This window comes from Leptomonas pyrrhocoris, assembly GCF_001293395.1.
Source record: "Leptomonas pyrrhocoris isolate H10 chromosome Unknown, whole genome shotgun sequence".
NCBI lineage: Eukaryota > Euglenozoa > Kinetoplastea > Trypanosomatida > Trypanosomatidae > Leptomonas > Leptomonas pyrrhocoris.
Genome location: NW_015438377.1, coordinates 124449 through 142666, shown reverse-complemented (window position 1 = coordinate 142666; position 18218 = coordinate 124449). Strand labels below are relative to the sequence as shown.

The 18218-nt window shown below is 59.6% G+C and overlaps 2 protein-coding genes across 2 annotated transcripts; both read left to right on the top strand.

Moving 5' to 3' along the window:
* Window positions 1-129: 129 nt before the first annotated feature.
* On the top strand, window positions 130-2693 carry ABB37_07904 (hypothetical protein; the record flags this gene model as incomplete). Its single annotated transcript, XM_015806705.1, has 1 exon — window positions 130-2693. Exon 1 carries the CDS (start codon window positions 1095-1097, stop codon window positions 2691-2693), a length of 1599 nt encoding a protein of 532 aa, XP_015654576.1. The 5' UTR covers window positions 130-1094.
* Window positions 2694-4368: 1675 nt separating this feature from the next.
* Window positions 4369-17699, top strand: ABB37_07903 (putative mitochondrial hypothetical protein; the record flags this gene model as incomplete). The annotated part of the gene is made up of 1 exon (XM_015806704.1): window positions 4369-17699. Exon 1 carries the CDS (start codon window positions 6786-6788, stop codon window positions 17697-17699), a length of 10914 nt encoding a protein of 3637 aa, XP_015654575.1. The 5' UTR covers window positions 4369-6785.
* Between the last annotated feature and the right edge of the window lie 519 nt (window positions 17700-18218).

Below are 18218 nucleotides of genomic sequence, written 5' to 3'. Positions count from 1 at the left end.
ACATACACACACACCAATGGTCACCTACCTCTCTCTCTCCTCTGCGTTACCTCCACTTGTACATACGTGTATTGCACACGTGCAAATCTGTGCTGCTCTTTGTACTTTCTCACTTTACGTGTGTTTGCAGCTTCACTGCGACCCGCTATCTTGTCATCTCATTTTCCCCCTTTTTTTGCCTTCAATTACTCTCTTGGTTTTCTTTTCTGTTCTGTTCATTTAGTTTTTGTTCTTATTATTTCTTTCTGCGTCGCGTCCCCGTCTCGTCTCCGTTGGTGGCAATTTACGGTCTACGGGGTTTTTCCCTCTCTTTCTCTCGCGCTCTCACGCTACTAAAAATAGAAAAAAATAGTTTTCTTGGGACTGCGGTGCCGTGAGTTTTTTTTTTTGCTTTGCTTTGCTTTGCTGCTGCGATCGCATCTCTGAGAGTTCGAAAAAACAGAAGAAACAGAAGAAAGGAAAAGAAATACTTGTCGTTCTCATTTTCGTTTTCTTTTCTTCTTTTGCCTGTATTTGTTGTCTTCTCCTGAATACCCGGTGTGTGTGTGTGTGCCTGTGAGTGCCCTGCGCTGACACACACGAAGTAAAGTTGTATGTGCGTGTTTCTGTGTTTCCCTACCTGCCTTAGCTGTGTGTGCGTGTTTTGTTTTTTCCACTTTTTCTCTCCCTCTCTGTATTCCGCCGTATCGTCTTGCCGGTGATAGAGAGAAAAAGAAAAAGATCTCCAAGCAAGCGGCTATTCGAGGGACTGCGTCGGTGCAGCGATTAGCTCTTCTCATATTATTATTATTATTATTATTAGTATCTTCTTTTTCTTTCTTTCTTTCTCCTTTTTCCTTTTCCGCGTTTGGTTCTGTACAACGCAAAACCACTCGCCATCGCTGTCGTACAATATCGCCGAGTTGTGTCTCCTCAGCATTCCCCTCACATTTCTTTCCGTTTCTCCCCACACACATCAACGACCACCACCACCAACCTCAACTACAACACAAAGGAACTTCGCATCCCTCTCCTAGCAAAAAGAAGAAAAACAAAAAATCAAAAGAAAAACAAACACACAAGTTAAAGCAAAAAAAAAAAGAGAAGAAAGAAAGATGGAGCCTCGTACCGTTCCTGTAACCACCCCGATGATGACGTGCGATGCCTTCACCACCGAGCGCTTCAAGGGCAATCCGGCCGGTGTCTGCCTCGTGCCGACGCCTGTCTACTGCATGGAGTGGTCCGCCATGAGCAGCCTCGAGGCCAGCTTCGGCCGCGGCGAGCCGGAGCCGCTCGACATGCATATGACAGAGAAGGAGCGCGAGGAGGCGGGTGAGAAGTACGCGGCGGAGCGCAACATCAAGATGGGCAGGTGTTTCCAGCAGGTCGCGAAGGAGATGAACCTGTCCGAGACCGCCTTCGTCTACCGCCTGCCCGCCTCGCGCATTCGCACCATCCAGCAGCAGATTATGCGCAAGTGCAACGAATTTGAGCACGAGTATGAGGAGAAGGTGCGGCAGGACGATGAGGTGCGCCGCCGGATGAGCGCGGCAGTCACCGAGGACGACGAAAGCCCCGCCGCTTTCACGTCCATCGCGCAGGACCAGAGCGTCAGCATGGAGGGCACACCAGCCCCGCTCAACCCGAAGCGCTCGGGAGACGTGAGCGGCCCCCAGACGCGCTCGCCCGGCCTGCTGCCCAGCTCCAGCTTCTCGATGGCTTACTTTGGCGCCAGCTTCCTCGATGTCCGCGGCTCCTCGATAGCGAACTTCGGCGGAGAGAAAGGCCGCCGCCCACGCCGCATGCACACCCAGTGGTTTGGTCTTCGCTGGTTTACCCCATCCAAGGAGATGAAGCTGTGCGGTCACGCCACCTTTGCCGCGGCGCACGTCATCTGCGAGGTCTCTCGCCTCTGCCAGTCGGAGAACACGCGCCACCTCGTCGCGAACATCCCGATGGAGTTCTTTGTCCCGGCGCAGACGGACGTGCTGTGCTTCGTGACCGCCTCCGGCATCATCAGCGTGCGCCGCAAGTCTGGTGTGACGATGGACGGTAGCATGTCCATGTTAAAATCTTACAATTTTACCCCGGACATCTACGAGGTGCACTTCCCCATGACCGAGGCCGTCTCGGTGAAGGAGCAGGTGCCACCGGAGCTGTTCCAGGAGATAGCGGACGCCCTCGGCCTCCCCTACGGCGCGGAGTGCGTGGAGGACATCGCCTACTCGAAGGCGGCGGAGTACTACATCGCCCGCCTCGCTATCCCGCAGAACGTGCTAGAGTGCCGCCCCGACTCTGCGTCCCTGCAGCGCGTGTTCGCCTCCGCGCACTTCAAGGCGGCGCTGAAGGCACACCCGGATGTGCTGGGGCCCGTCCAGGGACTCGGTGTGACGTCCTTCAACGACCGCATGCTGAACAACGGGCCGGCGGCCGACTCCGACGTCGTCTCGCGCTTCTTTGCGCCGTGGGTCGGCGTGGACGAAGACCCGGTCACCGGCTCGCTCTACACCGCCCTCACCCCTTACTGGCTGCGCCTGCGCCAGAAGGGCCACTTCAAGGTCGGCGATCAGCTGCAATTCTACCAAGCCAGCAAGCGCGGCGGCTCCGTGACGGGCATCGTTATCGGCCGCAAGGCGGAGCGCATTGCCTTGGTGGGTCCCGTGCTGACCTTCATGCGCGGCACCTGCATCTTCGATGTGGAGGAGGAGCAGTAAGTAAGCCTCCCAAAAACCCCTCCCTCGTCTCTTTCTCTCTCTCAGCTTCTATTGCTTTGTGAGACGCTCCGAGCAAGGAAGAACCTTGAAGGAACGCAATTCGTGGTTGGGTGGGATGTCTGCTGCCGCTGCGTAAAACAGACATGTACTTCTACCGGATGGAACGCTGTGGCGTGCGAAAGCGGAGAGGCGAAGCAGCTACATGCGGCAATGCATGGCCACGCGCGTGATACCGTTGCTTCCACGAACACCACCGTCTCCCGTTTCTTCCGTTTTACGTTGCGTCTCGTGTGCGTTTCTTTACCGGCTTAACCGCCACGCACACCCCACTGCGCGTTAGGAGGACGACATCGAACGAAAGAGAAAACATGCTGGAAGCGTATTATGGAGTTCCCTCCAGCTAACGATACAAACACCTTAAAAAAAAACCCCTAGTAGAGCCATATCGCAGCAACACGTTCTTTTGCATGCCGGCGCAATCACACCGGCGCGGATGCCTGTATTTATTCTTTTGTCTGTCTTTCAAAGTTGAAAATACGCAGATAAGGGAAAAACACACACAAATAGATACATATGTATATATATGCATCTAAATTTCTGGTTTTGTCAGTCCCGCGTCGAGATAAGACGCGTCGCACCCGCGCACACGCGAGGGGGCGTTTCTCGTTTTTCAAAGATTTTCGTTCATCCTTTTCCTTTTTTTGTGTTTCTCCCCATCATCATCATCATCTTCTACTGTAGTATCGTTTCGATTATCTTCGTTTTTTTTTTTTCCTTTGCTGTTTTCTACCCCGAGTGCGTTTTTTCTTTTTCTGGCTTTTGTTTCTACCTAGTGTTTTACATTTTTGACATTTTGTAATGGTTGTTACGCTTCTCGTTCTTTCCTTTGCTCTATCTCTGTTTTATTTATAACGGGTTTCGGTGTAACATGAAATAGAGCAAACAATAAAATATCAAATCAAATGACCCTCTCTCTCTCTCTCTTTTTTTTTTTCTAGTATATATATGTTGTTGTTTTTACATTTACTTTGCTTCACGCTTTGTTTTGTGCACGCATCACCTCGCCGCATCTGCGCAGCGCTGTCTTACGGAGGTGTGTTGTGTGATCGCAACCGTATTTTCCTCCGCGCTGCCTCCGTTTGACAGCTACTCAAAAAGAAGGTTTTCGATGGATCAAAGGAAGAGGAGCACATACACCTCCAAAAAGGATCACAAAAAGAAATGAAACCCTCTCAAAAACAACAACAACAACACACAACGCCCGTATTCCCTTCCCTTTGTTTGTTTGTTTCTGGTTTGGGAGGTTGTTGGACTCCGTCCAATTTATTTGGCAATGTTTTTTTTGATTATTATTATTGCCTGGTGCCTCGTTGACCTTCTGCGCTTCTTTCCGTTTTCTTTTCCCCCTGTCGTTACGTGCTGTTGAGGTCCTTCCTTGCATGGGCGAGGGAGCTGGAGTTGGTTGGCTGGGGAAGGAGGAAGGAGGGGGGAAGGGAGAGGGGGGAATTGTATGACCGATGTTCGCACCTTTGCGATGCGTTATCTCATTTTCAAAACACTCAAAAAAAATCAAATTGCTTCTGCATGTACGCTTTTTTCTCCTCCCTTTTTTTCTTCGTCTGCGGCTTCTTGTTTTTTGCCGACGATGCGCTTCTTTTCTTCTGCAATTGTTTCAGCAACTGCGCAGGTGTGAGTTTGCGTGAGTTGCGCCGCACCCGGGCGGCGTGGCCGTCTCATACGGCGAAGAGGAGGTGCATGGAAGTACCCGATGTTCGCACGTTGGACGCGTTTCGCCCGACCACGAAGACGTTGCCACACCGGTAATAACACACGTGGCTGATGCAGGAGGAAGATCAAAAAGAAAAAGAAAAAAAATACAGAAAAAAGCGGAGGAAGATGAAGCGGTGAAAGCAACAGCGATCGCAGCAGCAAGCAACAAGCAGGCCAACACCTCCGTCTCGTAGGACGTGTTTTCCCACTGGCACGCACCACACACAACGTGTCGTCTCCCTCTGCTCTTCTAAGGTTTGTGATGAGGTGCGAGGAAAGAGAAAGGTAAAAATGAGAGAGGAATACATATATATATATATATATATTTTCTGTTCTTGTTTGAAACTGGTGGAAAGAAGAAGAGGAAGGAGTGAAGGCTCAAGGCTGAGGAGGCCCTTTTTTTTTCTTGGTAGAGGGTGAGCACACACGTACACACGCATGCAGCTGCCCACGTTGTACTGTGGACCCATCCGATGAAGTCAACACACACGTGCGTCGAACTTTTGATTTGCTTTCTCTGGCTGGACTGTACGGTGCAGCACACAAGAGGAAAAAAGCGCACAGTTGATTTGCAAGGAAATTGGAAAAAAAAACAAAAATCAGGCGTCAAAGTACTTCGTTGTAGAAGTTTTGTCTCATAACGACCAGACAGAGACGTGCCGGGATGCTTGCACGGGCGTCGGGGGTGGGGGGTGGGGAAGGGATTGTTGTAGCTCTGCGTAATGCACCTTCTCGCCTCTCTCCAATGGTGAACGTCTGTGTGCTCCTCTACTTTTTCTTGTTTTTTTCTGCACACGACGAAGAGGGAAGACAAGAGCGGCGAGGAACAAATCAAAATATAAAAGAGTACATTCACGTAAACGGCCAACATCAGTAGCAGTGTCAGAAGACAACTCCCCCCACTCCCCCCGCGTTTCACGTTCGTGTATCCTTCTTTCTTTTTGCGAAGTCGTTTTTGTTAGTTTTCGTCGAGCTGTGAAGCGGGAAGCTTAACATGCGATATTATTGCGTTGGTTTCTGTTTGGTGTTATTTATTGCCGACATATGTGTTGTGGTGTTCACGCCAACGTCCAAACACATACACACACAGACACAAACAAACACACACACCTACTGTTTTTGACGATAGTTTACGATTGTTCTTATGAAGAGGTGGCGATGATGATGATGTTATTTTTTTTGTTTTGTTTTGATGTTTCTCGCTGATTCATTTATTGATATATATATATCACTCTCTTCGTTGGGTTTTTATCTGAGGTTATCACTATTATTATTACTACTATTATCTCCTCCTCTTTAATGTTAAAAAAGAAAAGTCAAAGAAGAGAGAGGGCGAGATACAACAGTGTTCAAATCTTCGGTGCGTCGTCAATAACAACCAAAAACACAAAACATAATCGTCAACTTGCGGTGAAAGAAAGAAAAAGGTAGAAAGGGAAGGGCGATGCAGCAACTGTGGTGTTGCGCGTTCTACGAACTGCAGACGCGTACGCCGGTTGGAGCGCGTTTCCCCTCACCCAGACTCCGCAGCTGTAACCGCGTTTGTGCGGTCGCGGTAGAGGAAGGGGGGGGGGGAGGGAGTGGAGTGTCGTCGGGTGAGGAAGCACTCTCTCTCTGTGCGTGTGTGTGTTGGAACGGTCATTCCTCTTTCGTTGTTGATGCACCGTCTGGGGGTGCGCTGCACTGCGTCACCGCGTTCTTTTTTTTTTCCCCTTTCCTCTTTCGCAGACGCGGTGCGCCTCGCACACGACGGAGACGGTACGAGGCGAAAACTCCATTACTTGAAAGATTGAAATGTCCTTCTTCTCGCTCCCTTTCCTCTTCACCTTGTTTGCATATATTTATAATTTATACAGTGATCTTGACGCACGCCGTCCACAACAGATTTGTCCACACGCTTGTGGCGAACGGAGGGGTGTGTACAAAAGAAGAATTGCCCTGCTTGGTGCTTCGGGGATACAACGTATACATTAAGGGTGAGAGGGCTGAGCAACTGTTGTCGTCGTTGCGAGGGTGTCACACAAACACATAAGTACCGTTCTTCATAGATTTCTCTCTTTGCCGATTTAGGGTATATACATTTGTTTTGGCGGTGTACGAGAGAGAGAGGCTATTGCATCAACAACGGAGAAAAGAAAGAAGCCCTCTCTAAAGCAAACAAGAAGGAGTTCAGGTAGCACCACAATCAAAAACGGGGGGATACAGATCAGCATTTGCCAACGGGCAACGCCGACGAGGAGTGACGCTGCGCTGCTGCGTTGGGCACCGAATTGTGTTATTTTTTTTTTTTTGGATAGAACAGGAAGCGGCAACCGAAGCAGAATGTGCCGCCGCCGCCCCGATCGTCGGCCACCGCAGCGACGCCGACTCCTGTGGCTGACAGTAGGCGCCGCGCTTCTGTGCCTGGCGTTTTTGGGCGGTCCGTTCTTCAGCGGCGTCGTCGCTGTACGCGCAGCCACAACCACCCATCCGCACCCGGATCGGCCCAGCACAGAAGGCACAAAGAATGCCGAATACGTCTTCCATAGTCTCGAGGAGCTCAATCGGCACGTACACGGCGCACCGTACAGCTTTCGTGCCTTAGGAACGTCGACGACGGCAGCGGAGAGGGAAGACCGCGGCAGCAGCAACGACGAGGGCAACGATAAGCATGGGCCAGCGGAGGCAAACGAAATGGCAGAAGCACTGGAGCTGTACACCGCCTCGGCTTCATCTGTGTTCCGCACTCTTCCGGCCCCCGATGCGGCAGTCAACTTCAATGCGGTTTCGTACTCACAAGAATCAGCTGAGGTAAACCTCAGCGCTGCGTCGATGTGCGCCGCTGACTTCACCTGCCCCCGCTCCTCCGTGGCGTGGGCGAGCGGGTCGTTTGCCGCGACTGGCCTCCTCACACCGCACAGTCTTACCCTTCCCATAGGGCTGGAACTGCGGCTCAGCCTGTGCTGCCAGTACCGGTTCGACGGTTCCCTCCTGCGCAGCCGCGAGCTGTACGACGTGTTTCTGAAGGAGCTTCTGCAGGCGTCTCCTTTTCAAGTACTGAGCGCTGCGGAGAAGCGTGAGCTGTTTCCGCAGCACCGCATTTACGTGGTTGACACCTGGGACCGGAGGCGGGCGTACAACACGAGCTACACCCCGACCGAAGACGACGCGGCGACACACAACGACGGAGATGGAGATGTGCTAGTGCTGACCACTGGGTTTTTGACACCGGCGGCGTTGCAGAAGGTGCTGTCCTCCTCCGCCGCCCTCGCGGACATCAGCAGCAGCGGCAGCAGCACCGGCGGTAACAGTGGTGCGTCTGCACACGACGCTGCAGCGGACGGCGTCACCCAGGACAACTTAGAAAAGCATGGTGGCTCCGCCGTAGAGGCGGTGGAATTTTCTCCCGGCACCGATATGCAGCTACGCGTCACCAACCGCATTCTCAAGTGCAAGTGCCCGCACATCCTCCGTGTCATGCCTCTCCTGCACGTGCGGCCAGACGCATTGCCGCCGATTGCGATCCTGGGCCTCGGCTCCCACTGCGGCGTGCCACCGAGACCAAGCGGACAGACGCGGTCTTCTCGCGCGACGGGGGCTGCCGCGTCGTCCCGCCCGCGCATCCACCAGGTGCGCCGCGCGGACAGCACGACGGTGTTCGCGGCCTCGTTTGAATTAACGCCGCGGCTCCCGCCTACGACGCTCGTCAGCTGGACCGTTCGGCCGGTGGGGGAGCCCGAGGGCAACGAGCGTGGGACAGAGGAAGGCGCGTCGTCTGGTGCTCCCGCGGCGGCCGTGCTGCGTCACACTCGCCTGTTGCCGGTCGTGCTGAACGCGTCGGGCCACGTGCAGTACAGCAGCTCCGCCAGCCCCTTCTTTCTTGTGCAGCCCAACGTGCGCTACGAGGTGTCTGTCACCGTCTCGCGTGGGCCGATGAGCTCCTTCACTAGCTTTCAAACTGCGGACAATCAAGGCGAGGCCGATCGCGAGGACGGCACGGCAGAGCGTTCGGCAGGCAGGGGCTCTGCTGCAAGACCGTGGTCCGCAGCCCCACGACAAGGCTGGCGACACCTGCACATTACCCGCAGCTCTCGCGGCCGTTTGGTGCTACGACTCCCTTTCAATCGCAGCTGGGCCCTCCCCCCGACCCACCCAACTCCACACTTTGGCTTCCGTCGGTCCATGAAGCTGTCGAACACGACGCTGAGCCACGTCGAGGTAGCCGCGGCGCTGCATCCGCAGTTGCACCCATCGACGTTGTCGTCATCACCAACGTACTCCTCCGCTGTTGTGACGGAGTCGAAGGATGAGCCAAACAGCGGCGGGACAGGCTGGTTCGGATTGGGCCGATGGACGGGCAGCGGCGCCGCCACCACCACCACCACCACCACCCACCATCGAACACTTTCCTACTACGGCTACTGGGAGAACGCCCCTCTGCCCGATCAGCTGCTGTCGCAGCACGCCGTGCACGTGTCCTCGAACCCGTTTACGGATCCCTCTCCCGCAGGGGTGGCGGTGCCCCTCTTTGTCGGTCGTAACCTTGTCGCCTACGTGGTGCGCGATGTGGATGACGTGTGCGAGCCGGTCGTGCTCGAAGGACGGGAGATATGGGCGGTGCAGAGTATCATTGAAACGCCCGGACCGCTGACGGCGTGCACGGAGCGGACCGACGTCGCCGCACTCGTGCTGCGGGAGCTGTATCTGCGGATGCGCAGTGAGCCAAAGATCGACGTGACGGTGCCGAGCACAACGTGGTCGACAGACCGCACTCGACCGGCGGAGGTGGCGGCAGAGGGCTCCTATCGTTGTGACGCCGTCGACAAAGACGCTGGTGCGTCTGCCTCCCGGTGTGCGGCGGTCCCCGATCGCGAGCGAGATGGCAGCGAGTGCTTTGCCGCATTGCAGATGAACCACCGCGGCGTATATGAGACGGTGTGGGTGGTGCGGGTGGCGGTGCGTGACGCGCGGCTGGCAATACCGGAAAACCTGGACCCGCTCTACGCCCGCGTGGTCCAAGCATCCGACCTGGCAGCTGCGAGTTCCTCCGCTGCTGCTGCTACTCCTGATGCCGCCACCGCGGCGGTGGCGGTGGTGGAGGTGCGCTCGCACCCCCTGCTCATCGTGCGTCGCCAGGCGAGCTACCCAGCCGTGGTGAAGATAGAGCTTCCCATGCACGCACGCCGCTGGCTGATCACCGCACCAGCTTCTTCATCGTTCTCCTCCTCTCTTCGGCGCGCCAAGGGTGGTGGAGGCGGCGGCAGTAGCGGGCCACAGACACCGGATGTTTTGTTAGACAACGCACCAACAGGGTACTGGCGATCACGCCCGCCGATCCACGTGCTGTCGGTCGACGAGCGGCGTACCGCGGAGCTCGACACGAATGACGTGCCGAACGTGCAGCGCACCCTCCCGAATGGCACCCTCGAGTTTGTGGCGCAAGACAACGGCGAGGTGCTGGCGCTATCGACGAAGACGCACGGTGAGGTGCGGGCTTTTGCCTACACTGCGAAGTGCCCCGATACGTTGGTGGAGTACGAACTGCATGTCGTGGCCTTCCCGCCCCTGCCCATCACACCGGCCTACGCACCCGTGTACACGGAGGAGGGCTGCGTCGTCCTCGTACCGCCGCGTGCGGTGCGTAAAGACGAGGTGGCGGAGTGGCATGTGCCGCCATGTGCTGCAGCTGCTGCCGGCACGGGTGCGGCGGGACGTGGGCCGTACCTGATCGAACGCATGCTCTCGGTCGAAGAGCAAGAGGAGCACGCGTACGTGACGACCGTGAGCGACGGGGGCGAGCCGCTGCTGTCCCCCACGCAGTCTCGCGACACGTCTGCGCAGAACAGGACGCTCGAGGCGGCAGCGGCTGCTGCATCCACAGCATCGACGGTGGCACGACGGCCTGTCACGGCGCTCATGGCCTGCGGGGTAGAGGTGTATCGGCGCTGCGATGTGGTGTGGTCCGTGCACAACCTCGTCGCCGCGGTTCAGAAGACGTACTCCCTGCGCCGCTGCCAGCGACCGCCTGCGGTGCTCTTCCACGCAAACGACCGACAACGGCGCGTGTCGTACCCGCAGCGCGGCGTCTTTCAGCTGCCAACGGTGCGGGAGACCGTGTATGTGGAGGTGAACGCCACGCCAGGCACGACGGGAACTGCGAGCGGCACGGCCTCGCGCACCGTAGTGCGGGTGAGCCGTCCGCGCGAGATCATCCCCATCGCGGGGTACCACAGTACATTGGGCTACTCCTTTAACTACACGGGTGCGCAGGAGCACTTTGGGATGCACCTGCACCCGTTGCCCAGTGCTGCAGCGCATCAGCTGATGAGCACGCAGCACGACTACGTAGCGGCGGAAGACGGAGTCCTGGTTTTGCGGCGTCGCACAGGGATGGACATGCAGCAGCCGCAGCAGAATCCACCCGCAACAACATGGCAGGCGGAAAGTGGAGTCGAGGATGCCAACGCGAACTCCTTCTGGTCCGAGTATGAGGCGAACAGCGCCACACCTTTCACCCGTCGCGCAAGCGGCAGGGCGTACAATCCAGCCGCCTCCGCGACGACGATGACATCCAGCGAGACCGAAGCCCGCGCGCAGCAACAGGAGCGCAGCCGCCGAATGGACCAGAGACTGGAGGAGACGTACATCATCGAGCACGAGCGTCACGCACGGCGGCTGCGCGTCGCGGCGGTGGGCAACTCCTCGCTCTTCCCGATGGACTACGCTGTCCGCGGCTCCTCCGCCGCAGCCGTGCGCAGCGCCGCGGCCGCCGAGGACGAGCGAGAGTTCGCGCGGCGTGGGATGTGCGTGGAGCGGCCGGGCTACATCGCCGTCTTGGCCGTCAACCCACGTGGCTCCGTGCGCGAGGATGAGCGCTACGGGACGGTGCTGCCGGCTCCCGCGGCCCCCGCCGTTGCGGTGCTGCCCTTCTGCGCCCCGCAGTACACCTTCGCCCGCTACCCAGAGCTGTCGTCTGTGTACGGCTACGAGTACACGTGGACCTGCCCGGCAGGGGAGACGATGACGGTGACGAAGTACCAGCCGACCTACTCGGTCCTCACACACACGCCGGAGCGGCGCGGCAGCGGCAGTGCGACGGCGTCGGCCGATGTTGGTGCGGAGGCGCAAAACGAAACGCTCTGTGAGCTAGCCGTGGTGAACCACATCACCAAGACGGAGCAGCGGGATTGGTTTCTCGTGCGGCGCGTCTACCCGAGCCCGCTGCCGGTGACCTCACTTGTGGTGCTGAGCGACAACGCGGCGGACTCGCTCCAGATCACTGCGACCGCCTCACCCGCTGCTATGCGTCTGCGAGGGCCGCAGAGCCGCAACGGGGCCACTCCGCGAGCATCCACGAGCAGCAGCAACAGCACGGCGACCGTCATCACTATGGAGGAGCTGTATAGCGCACCAGCCAACACGTATCCGTTTACCAAGGCCCGCCGTGTGGTAGGCAAGAGCGTCGTGCTGCACGTGGATGCCCCATCCGCGATCGGCAAGGCGCGGTGGGCGGTGGAGAGCATCGTCCCCGCCACCACGATCACCGTCGGCACGCAGGTGCTGATGTCTGAGGTGGAGTTCCACCACTTACACCGCCATCCAGCCGCCGTGGCACGTGGGCGTGGTGGGGCGACAGTGCTCGTGAAGGGGCTGCGCACCCCGGGCCTGTACACCCTCAGCCACACCCTGCCCGACCCCGAGAACCCCTCCGTCTGCCCCCCTGTGATCTTGACGGAGATGCTGGACGTCTTTCACGCGCGGGTGCTGGCGAAGGAGCTGTTTGTCTGCGGTGACACGGCTGCCCTGCAGGCGGTGCCGCTGCCGCGCGAGATCGCCCACGAGTTTGTGGGGCAGTGGGAAGTGGTGTCGCACGCCACGGATGACAACACGGTGTGGACCGCCGGGGTGAACTTCACGGGCATTCGCTTTGAGCGCGGCGCGCGGGCAGAGACGCTCGTGCATGGACTGCCGTTTGGCGTCATTACGATGCGATGGGCCATCTATCGACTCCTTTCTTCCACCAGCAACAACAATAATGCGGCTCCCTTGAGCGATCTTTCTGCGATGCGTAGGAACAAACAAGCGTACCCCACCGGAGGACACAGTAGTGGTGCAGCAACAGCAGAAGCAGCTGCGGCGCAGCAGCGCGTGTTGGTTGACTACGACACCGTCGAGGTCTTCGTGCTGACGGAGAACTTGCCCTCGCACCGGCTCGTGACGCTGGCGGACGAGGCCACTATTTTCACCTCCTCCTCTACACAGAACTGGAAGCTGGAGGGCGTCGTGAGCGGACTGAGCGACGGTGGCGTGGCCTCCACCAGGGTGCGCCTGTCGCAGGGCATCGTGGCCAACTACAGCCAGAGCACCGTCAACCCGTTTGCCGACGCGGTCGGCAATGATGAAGTGCAGCGGGCGATGTTCCACACCTACTACGGCCTTCACCCTCGACTGGGCAGCGGGGCTCTGACGCTGCAGCACCTACCCGTCGGTACCGTCCACCTTCGCTATGACGTGGTGCCCTCGTTGAGCGTCTTTGGCAAGATGATCGGGCACACGTGCGCGCTCCAGGGCTATTACGATGTGGAGCGGGTGTCGGCCTATCTAACCGCCACTACCTCCCTCGACCACGAGTGTGACGGCTACACCGGGCAAGGACGCATTACGCTGTGCCTGCATACGGAGGGCACCGGGATTGCAGGTGCCGGCACCGCTGCTGCACCCCGCTCCTCCGCCAAAAAGCAAGGGCGTGGTGCGCGAGCCCCAACGCAGCTCGATGCGTTGTTTTGGCAGTCGCAGGTGCGTCTGGTGGCGCCAGAGACGCTCGAGGACACCATCAAGCGAGGGGCGCGCGAGGTCGAGCAGCTCAGCGGCGGCCGATGCGCAACGCCGTGGTGGGTGGCCCCATCGACGCAGTGGTTGAACCCCTCCTACACCTCCTCGCTGACGGGGCCGACGGCGTCGGGCTCCGCGGTGCTGCCGGGCCGCTGCGTCTCCTTCGGCGTGAAGGCCAGCCGCCACCTGTCCCCACGCGAGGCAGGGCAGCCGCTTTTTCTCGCGGTGCCGCGCGCGTTCACCTCCGTCGGGGGTGGGGCGGTGTCTGCTCGAATGGACCGCGAGGGCAGCCGCCGCCGCACTAGCAGCAGCAGCAGCTCTTCCGGCGCCTGCCCGTTCCACGGCGACTTCATCTCGACTCGGGTGATCGACGGGTCGCCGTTGGTAGAAGGTGGGACGGCCCTGAAGTCCTCGTCGACAGCAGCCCGCCCCTCATCGACGGCCTCCGTCGGCTCGCTCTTCGGGTTTACGCAACTCTTTCAGCTGGGCCTGCCTCACATGACCGGACGCAGCGAGGGGAGGAAGGGCGGCAGCGGCAGCAGCGACAGCGACGGCGACGGCAGCGCGTGGGGGATTCGCTATTTGCCGGTGCTGCAGCCGTCGTCGCTGCGGCGGGCCAACGCGACGATGCGACCCATGGTGGGCCTGCGTGGGGTGTTGGATGACGTGACGACGGAGCTGAGCATTAGTGGCCCCGGCCACGCATGGCGTTTTGGTGAGCCACGAGACGAAGATGGGGAGGAGAGGGCGGCGGCGACGGTGCTGCTGCGCCTCGACCTGACAAACGCGAAGCACTTTGGTGGGTACACGGTCTTTACAGCCGACCAGGCAGTCCCAGCGCAGGCGGCGTCCTCTTCCTCGTCCGTCCCCACTGCGGCACCACCGCCTCCACCGCAGCCCCTGTCGGTCCCTCATCAAAGTCTCCTGTACAGGTGTGTCGCGGGCACGGTGCGGGGGGCCGACGTGCTGCAGTACTGGTCGGAGACGAACCGCCCCGACGGCCGCGTCGACCGCACGGCGCAGGAGTGGCTCGACTACGCGTACGCCGTGCGGGATGCACCGGCAGCGTGCGACGTCCTCTTCACCTCGCTGGACCACCTCGTCTCGGACGCCTACGGCCCTTCGTTCAGCGCCCCCCAGCACACGAGTAACCCCAATAACAACAACGGTGGTGGTGGTGGTCGCCGCCGTGTGTTCTCCTCGAAGCCTACACCGCACCAGCAGCAGCAGCAGCGGCATCCGAAGCCGCAGTACGTGTCCCTGACGGAGATGGAGCAGCAGGTGGAGCGGCTTCGCAAGCAGTACCGATGGACCGCCGACGGCATCGACGTGACGGGCCTGCCGACGGACGTGCAGAGCGCGCTGAGTCACCGGCGGGTGACTACAACGCAGCTGCGGGCGATTGAGGCCTCGCGGCGCGCCCGGCAGGCCGCTGAGGAGGCGCAGAAGCAGCAGCAGCAGCGGCAGCAGCAGCGGGAGCTAGAGAATGCGCCGTCGCACATGTCGCCGATGGAGCGACTCACCGCGGCTCTACGGGCCTATCGCGGTGTAGCACAAGGTGGCGAGGTGGCGGTGCTGCGGATTCGGCTGCCCCTACACGACGCCTTCACGGTCCCCTACGATCTCTTCCTCCGCACGGCGCTGCACAAGGATGTGCTGTGCGGCACCGCTGTCGATCCCCCGCCGGCGTTGCGGAACCCGACGGCCCCGCCAACGGTGATGAATCCGTACTCGCTCGTGCCGCTCGGTCGGCTGGAGATCCGCGACGTTGCGCCTGCGCTGAGTCTCTACCCGCCGGTGATGAAGCAGTGCGAGGTAGAGGGCGGGCCGCCGGTTCTCACCTTCGAGCTGACGGGCGCGATCTTCGCGCACGATCGTTTCTCGGCCGACGAGGTCCTGCTGGAGGAGGTTCCCAATCCTGATCTGGTGAAGCTCGGGCGTAATCAGCAGCAGCACCCAGAGGTGGGGCTGACTGCGTGTGTTGCCGAGATGCGACGGGGCTTGAATGCCGTGGTTGAGGCCGGTTCACGCAAGCGCCTCTATCTACAGCTTGGCGCCTGTCCCTTCTTCAAGATGTTGACGCCGGAGGAGTACAACGAGCACCAGGACAGCGAGGCGCTGCTGCGCCGACTGCAGTTCCCGCGCTTTCTGCGCGTAACCGTGCGGCGTGCCATTCGGCCGGACAGTCATCTGTCGGGCAGCGCATCCACCGCAGGGAGACGTGATGGCCCGCGGCCCGCGCTGCAGAACCTTTCTTCTTCTGCGTCGTCTACCGTCACCGTCGTCGCACCGACCTCGACGGATGCCAGTTTTCTCGTCGAAGTGCGTCCGACGCTGGCGCGGCTGCACCTTCGCTCTTCCGCGGATATGGATCCTCCTCCGGATACTCGCCCGACAGCTGGATCGTGGAGGCAGCGCGGAGATGGCGGGCGCCGTCAGGATTCCGTGAAGCGAGTTAGCGGCAGCAGCTGGTGGAGTCGAAGCACCGCGACAAGCCACGAGGATCCCCCGCAGGCCGCGATGGGCGGGGGTGGTGCAACGACGGCCACCACCGCCGCACCAACTTCCACAGCAGCAGCCGACGACGACGCATCCGCCTTCTCGTTCGCCCCAACGCCTGCCCGGCCGCTTGTGTTGTGTGAGGCCGATCTGCACCGCTACGGCTTCCAGCTGGGGATTGAGTTGATCGGCGACACGTGGACGCAGCCAGTGGGCGAGGAGGGCGCGTCCACAACCACTGCAGTAGCGTCTTCTGCCGTGTCAAGCAGCACACGGCACACCGTCCTGCCACGGCAGCGCGCGCCGCCGAACGTGGCCCTCATCAACAGTTTCAGCGTCGTGGAGCACCACAGCCTCGACAGCAGCCACCACCTCTACCTGAAAGGCGGCGGCGTCTACCGCTCCCACTTTATGAACTACCTCTTCACCACCTTGCTCAGCGACCCGGCGGTGCTGCGTGACCACGCGTTTGTGCATCGGTACAACCGCACCTTTGTCAGCATTGTTGTCCCTCCGCTGTCGGCCGTGTCGGCCCGTCGTGGGGGCTTGCTGAGCAGCGGCCTCACAAATGGGATGGTAGACGACGAAGAGGACGCAGATTTTTACGCCGCACAGCAGCAGCAGCAGCGGCGGCGTTACGGGCCAGCGAATGGCGACGACGCGTCCACCGCCTCCGCGCCAGTCGGCGCGGTCCTCCCTGCGGTGCGGCAGTTTTGCAAGGTGGAGGAGGTTCTGTTCGCGGTGCCCGGCATCGCAACGGAGTGCCGCGGCTGCCTGCTGGCGGACACGACCTTCTTCGTGGCAGGCGATCTGACCGGTGCTTGGACTCTCCCCACGTCTGCTGCGCCGTCTGCCGCACCGGGGAGGTGGTGGTCGAGTGAAACCTTCACCCGTCCGCTGGTCGTGCCGTGGGACAGCGTGGGCAGCATTCCGCGGGAATGGGTCTTTGAGTGGGTCTGCCCGACTGCGGCGCATCGCGCGTTGGAGCGCTGGGCATTACAGTTCCGCCGCAGCGATGTCTCTGCCCTCTCGATAGTGATGGATGTGGTGCTGTACCGTGTGCGTGGCCTCCAGGGCGAGGAGCTCCCCGCGCCGCAGCGTCCGACGGTGCTGCTGTCCAGTCAACCCTTTCCTCTGGCGGATATCTTAGCGCACAATCGCGTCGTCCATCGCTCAACGGCGTCGCATGCCTCCTCGGCGGGGTCTGGGTTCTTTGAGCCGTCGGTAGCGGCCGCCCCACTGCGTCTACGCGTGGCGGATTCTGCGGCAGGGGCGGCTTACACCCGGCTCACCGACGACGTGCTGCGGCACCGGCGCCACGCCTGGACGACGATGGAGTACCACCGCGATGACCGCGACGCCGACGGCCTGCTCGTCGTGAACGCGTCAGTCTTTTTGAAGGTGTGCGCCGGCGGCGGCGGTGGCGCTGGTCCGGCAGCCTGCACGGTGGTGTCCATCGCAGACTCGCTGCTGACGGTGGAGCCGCCAAGGGCCGCCGCCCCTCAATGGGCGTCGTGGCCGCGACGTATGTTTGGGCTGGGCAGCCAGGCAGCGACAGCGGAGAGGTCCACCGCACTCAGGGCATCTCCGCTTTCGCCTTTTGTGTTGCTACACCACGCCTTCATGACCTATCTGTGCTATGAGCTTATTCCACTGTTGGGGATAGTGACGCTGAAGGAAAACACAGGTGGTGGCAGCAGAGGTAGCGCGTCGACGTCGGAGTCCTTCACGGCGGATCAGCAGCGCGCGCACGTCGCGTACACGGCGATGACCCTTGTCTTCCTGTTCTTCAGCTACGCGTACGTGCCGGTTGTGTGGGTGATGCTGTGCCTGACGATCTGGTCGCTGTCGTTGTACTGCAGTCGTCGGCCGGAGTTGGTGGTGTTGCTTGTGGGCTCCGTCCTCTACTCGCACTACCTCATGTAGGAACCACGGCCTTCGTTTGCTTTGCTCTTTGTTGTTGTTGAGGGTGGTGGGAAAGGCTTTTTCTTTTGTGACTTCTTTTTCGGTACGGGCGTTTGGAGAGGTGACAGCGCGTCGCAAGAGCTCTGCGCGCCGTGGTGAGACGAAGGTGGCGTTGGCTCTCACACGCGCTCCGGACCGCGTCTTCTCCGTCCACACGCACGATGGACGGATCATGCGGGTGTTCTTGTCTGGCTGTTGGCCTTTGTTTTTCTGTTGAGGTAACTCGTCGTTTAAATTCTTGTGGCATCACACACATACACACACATATTACCCCCCTCACAATCTTCGGTTGAAGTCCATAAAACAGCCGACAGGCCAAGAAACCCGTGCACCGCGGTGGAGTCAAAGCTGCAACCGATAAGGAATGACTGTTGACTAACTGTTTCCATTTCCTTCCCCTCAAGAAGAAGGTATTCTCGCGAGCATCTTCACCCACGGCAAAGCCGGCGGATGCGTGCAGTCGTGGCATCCTATATATAT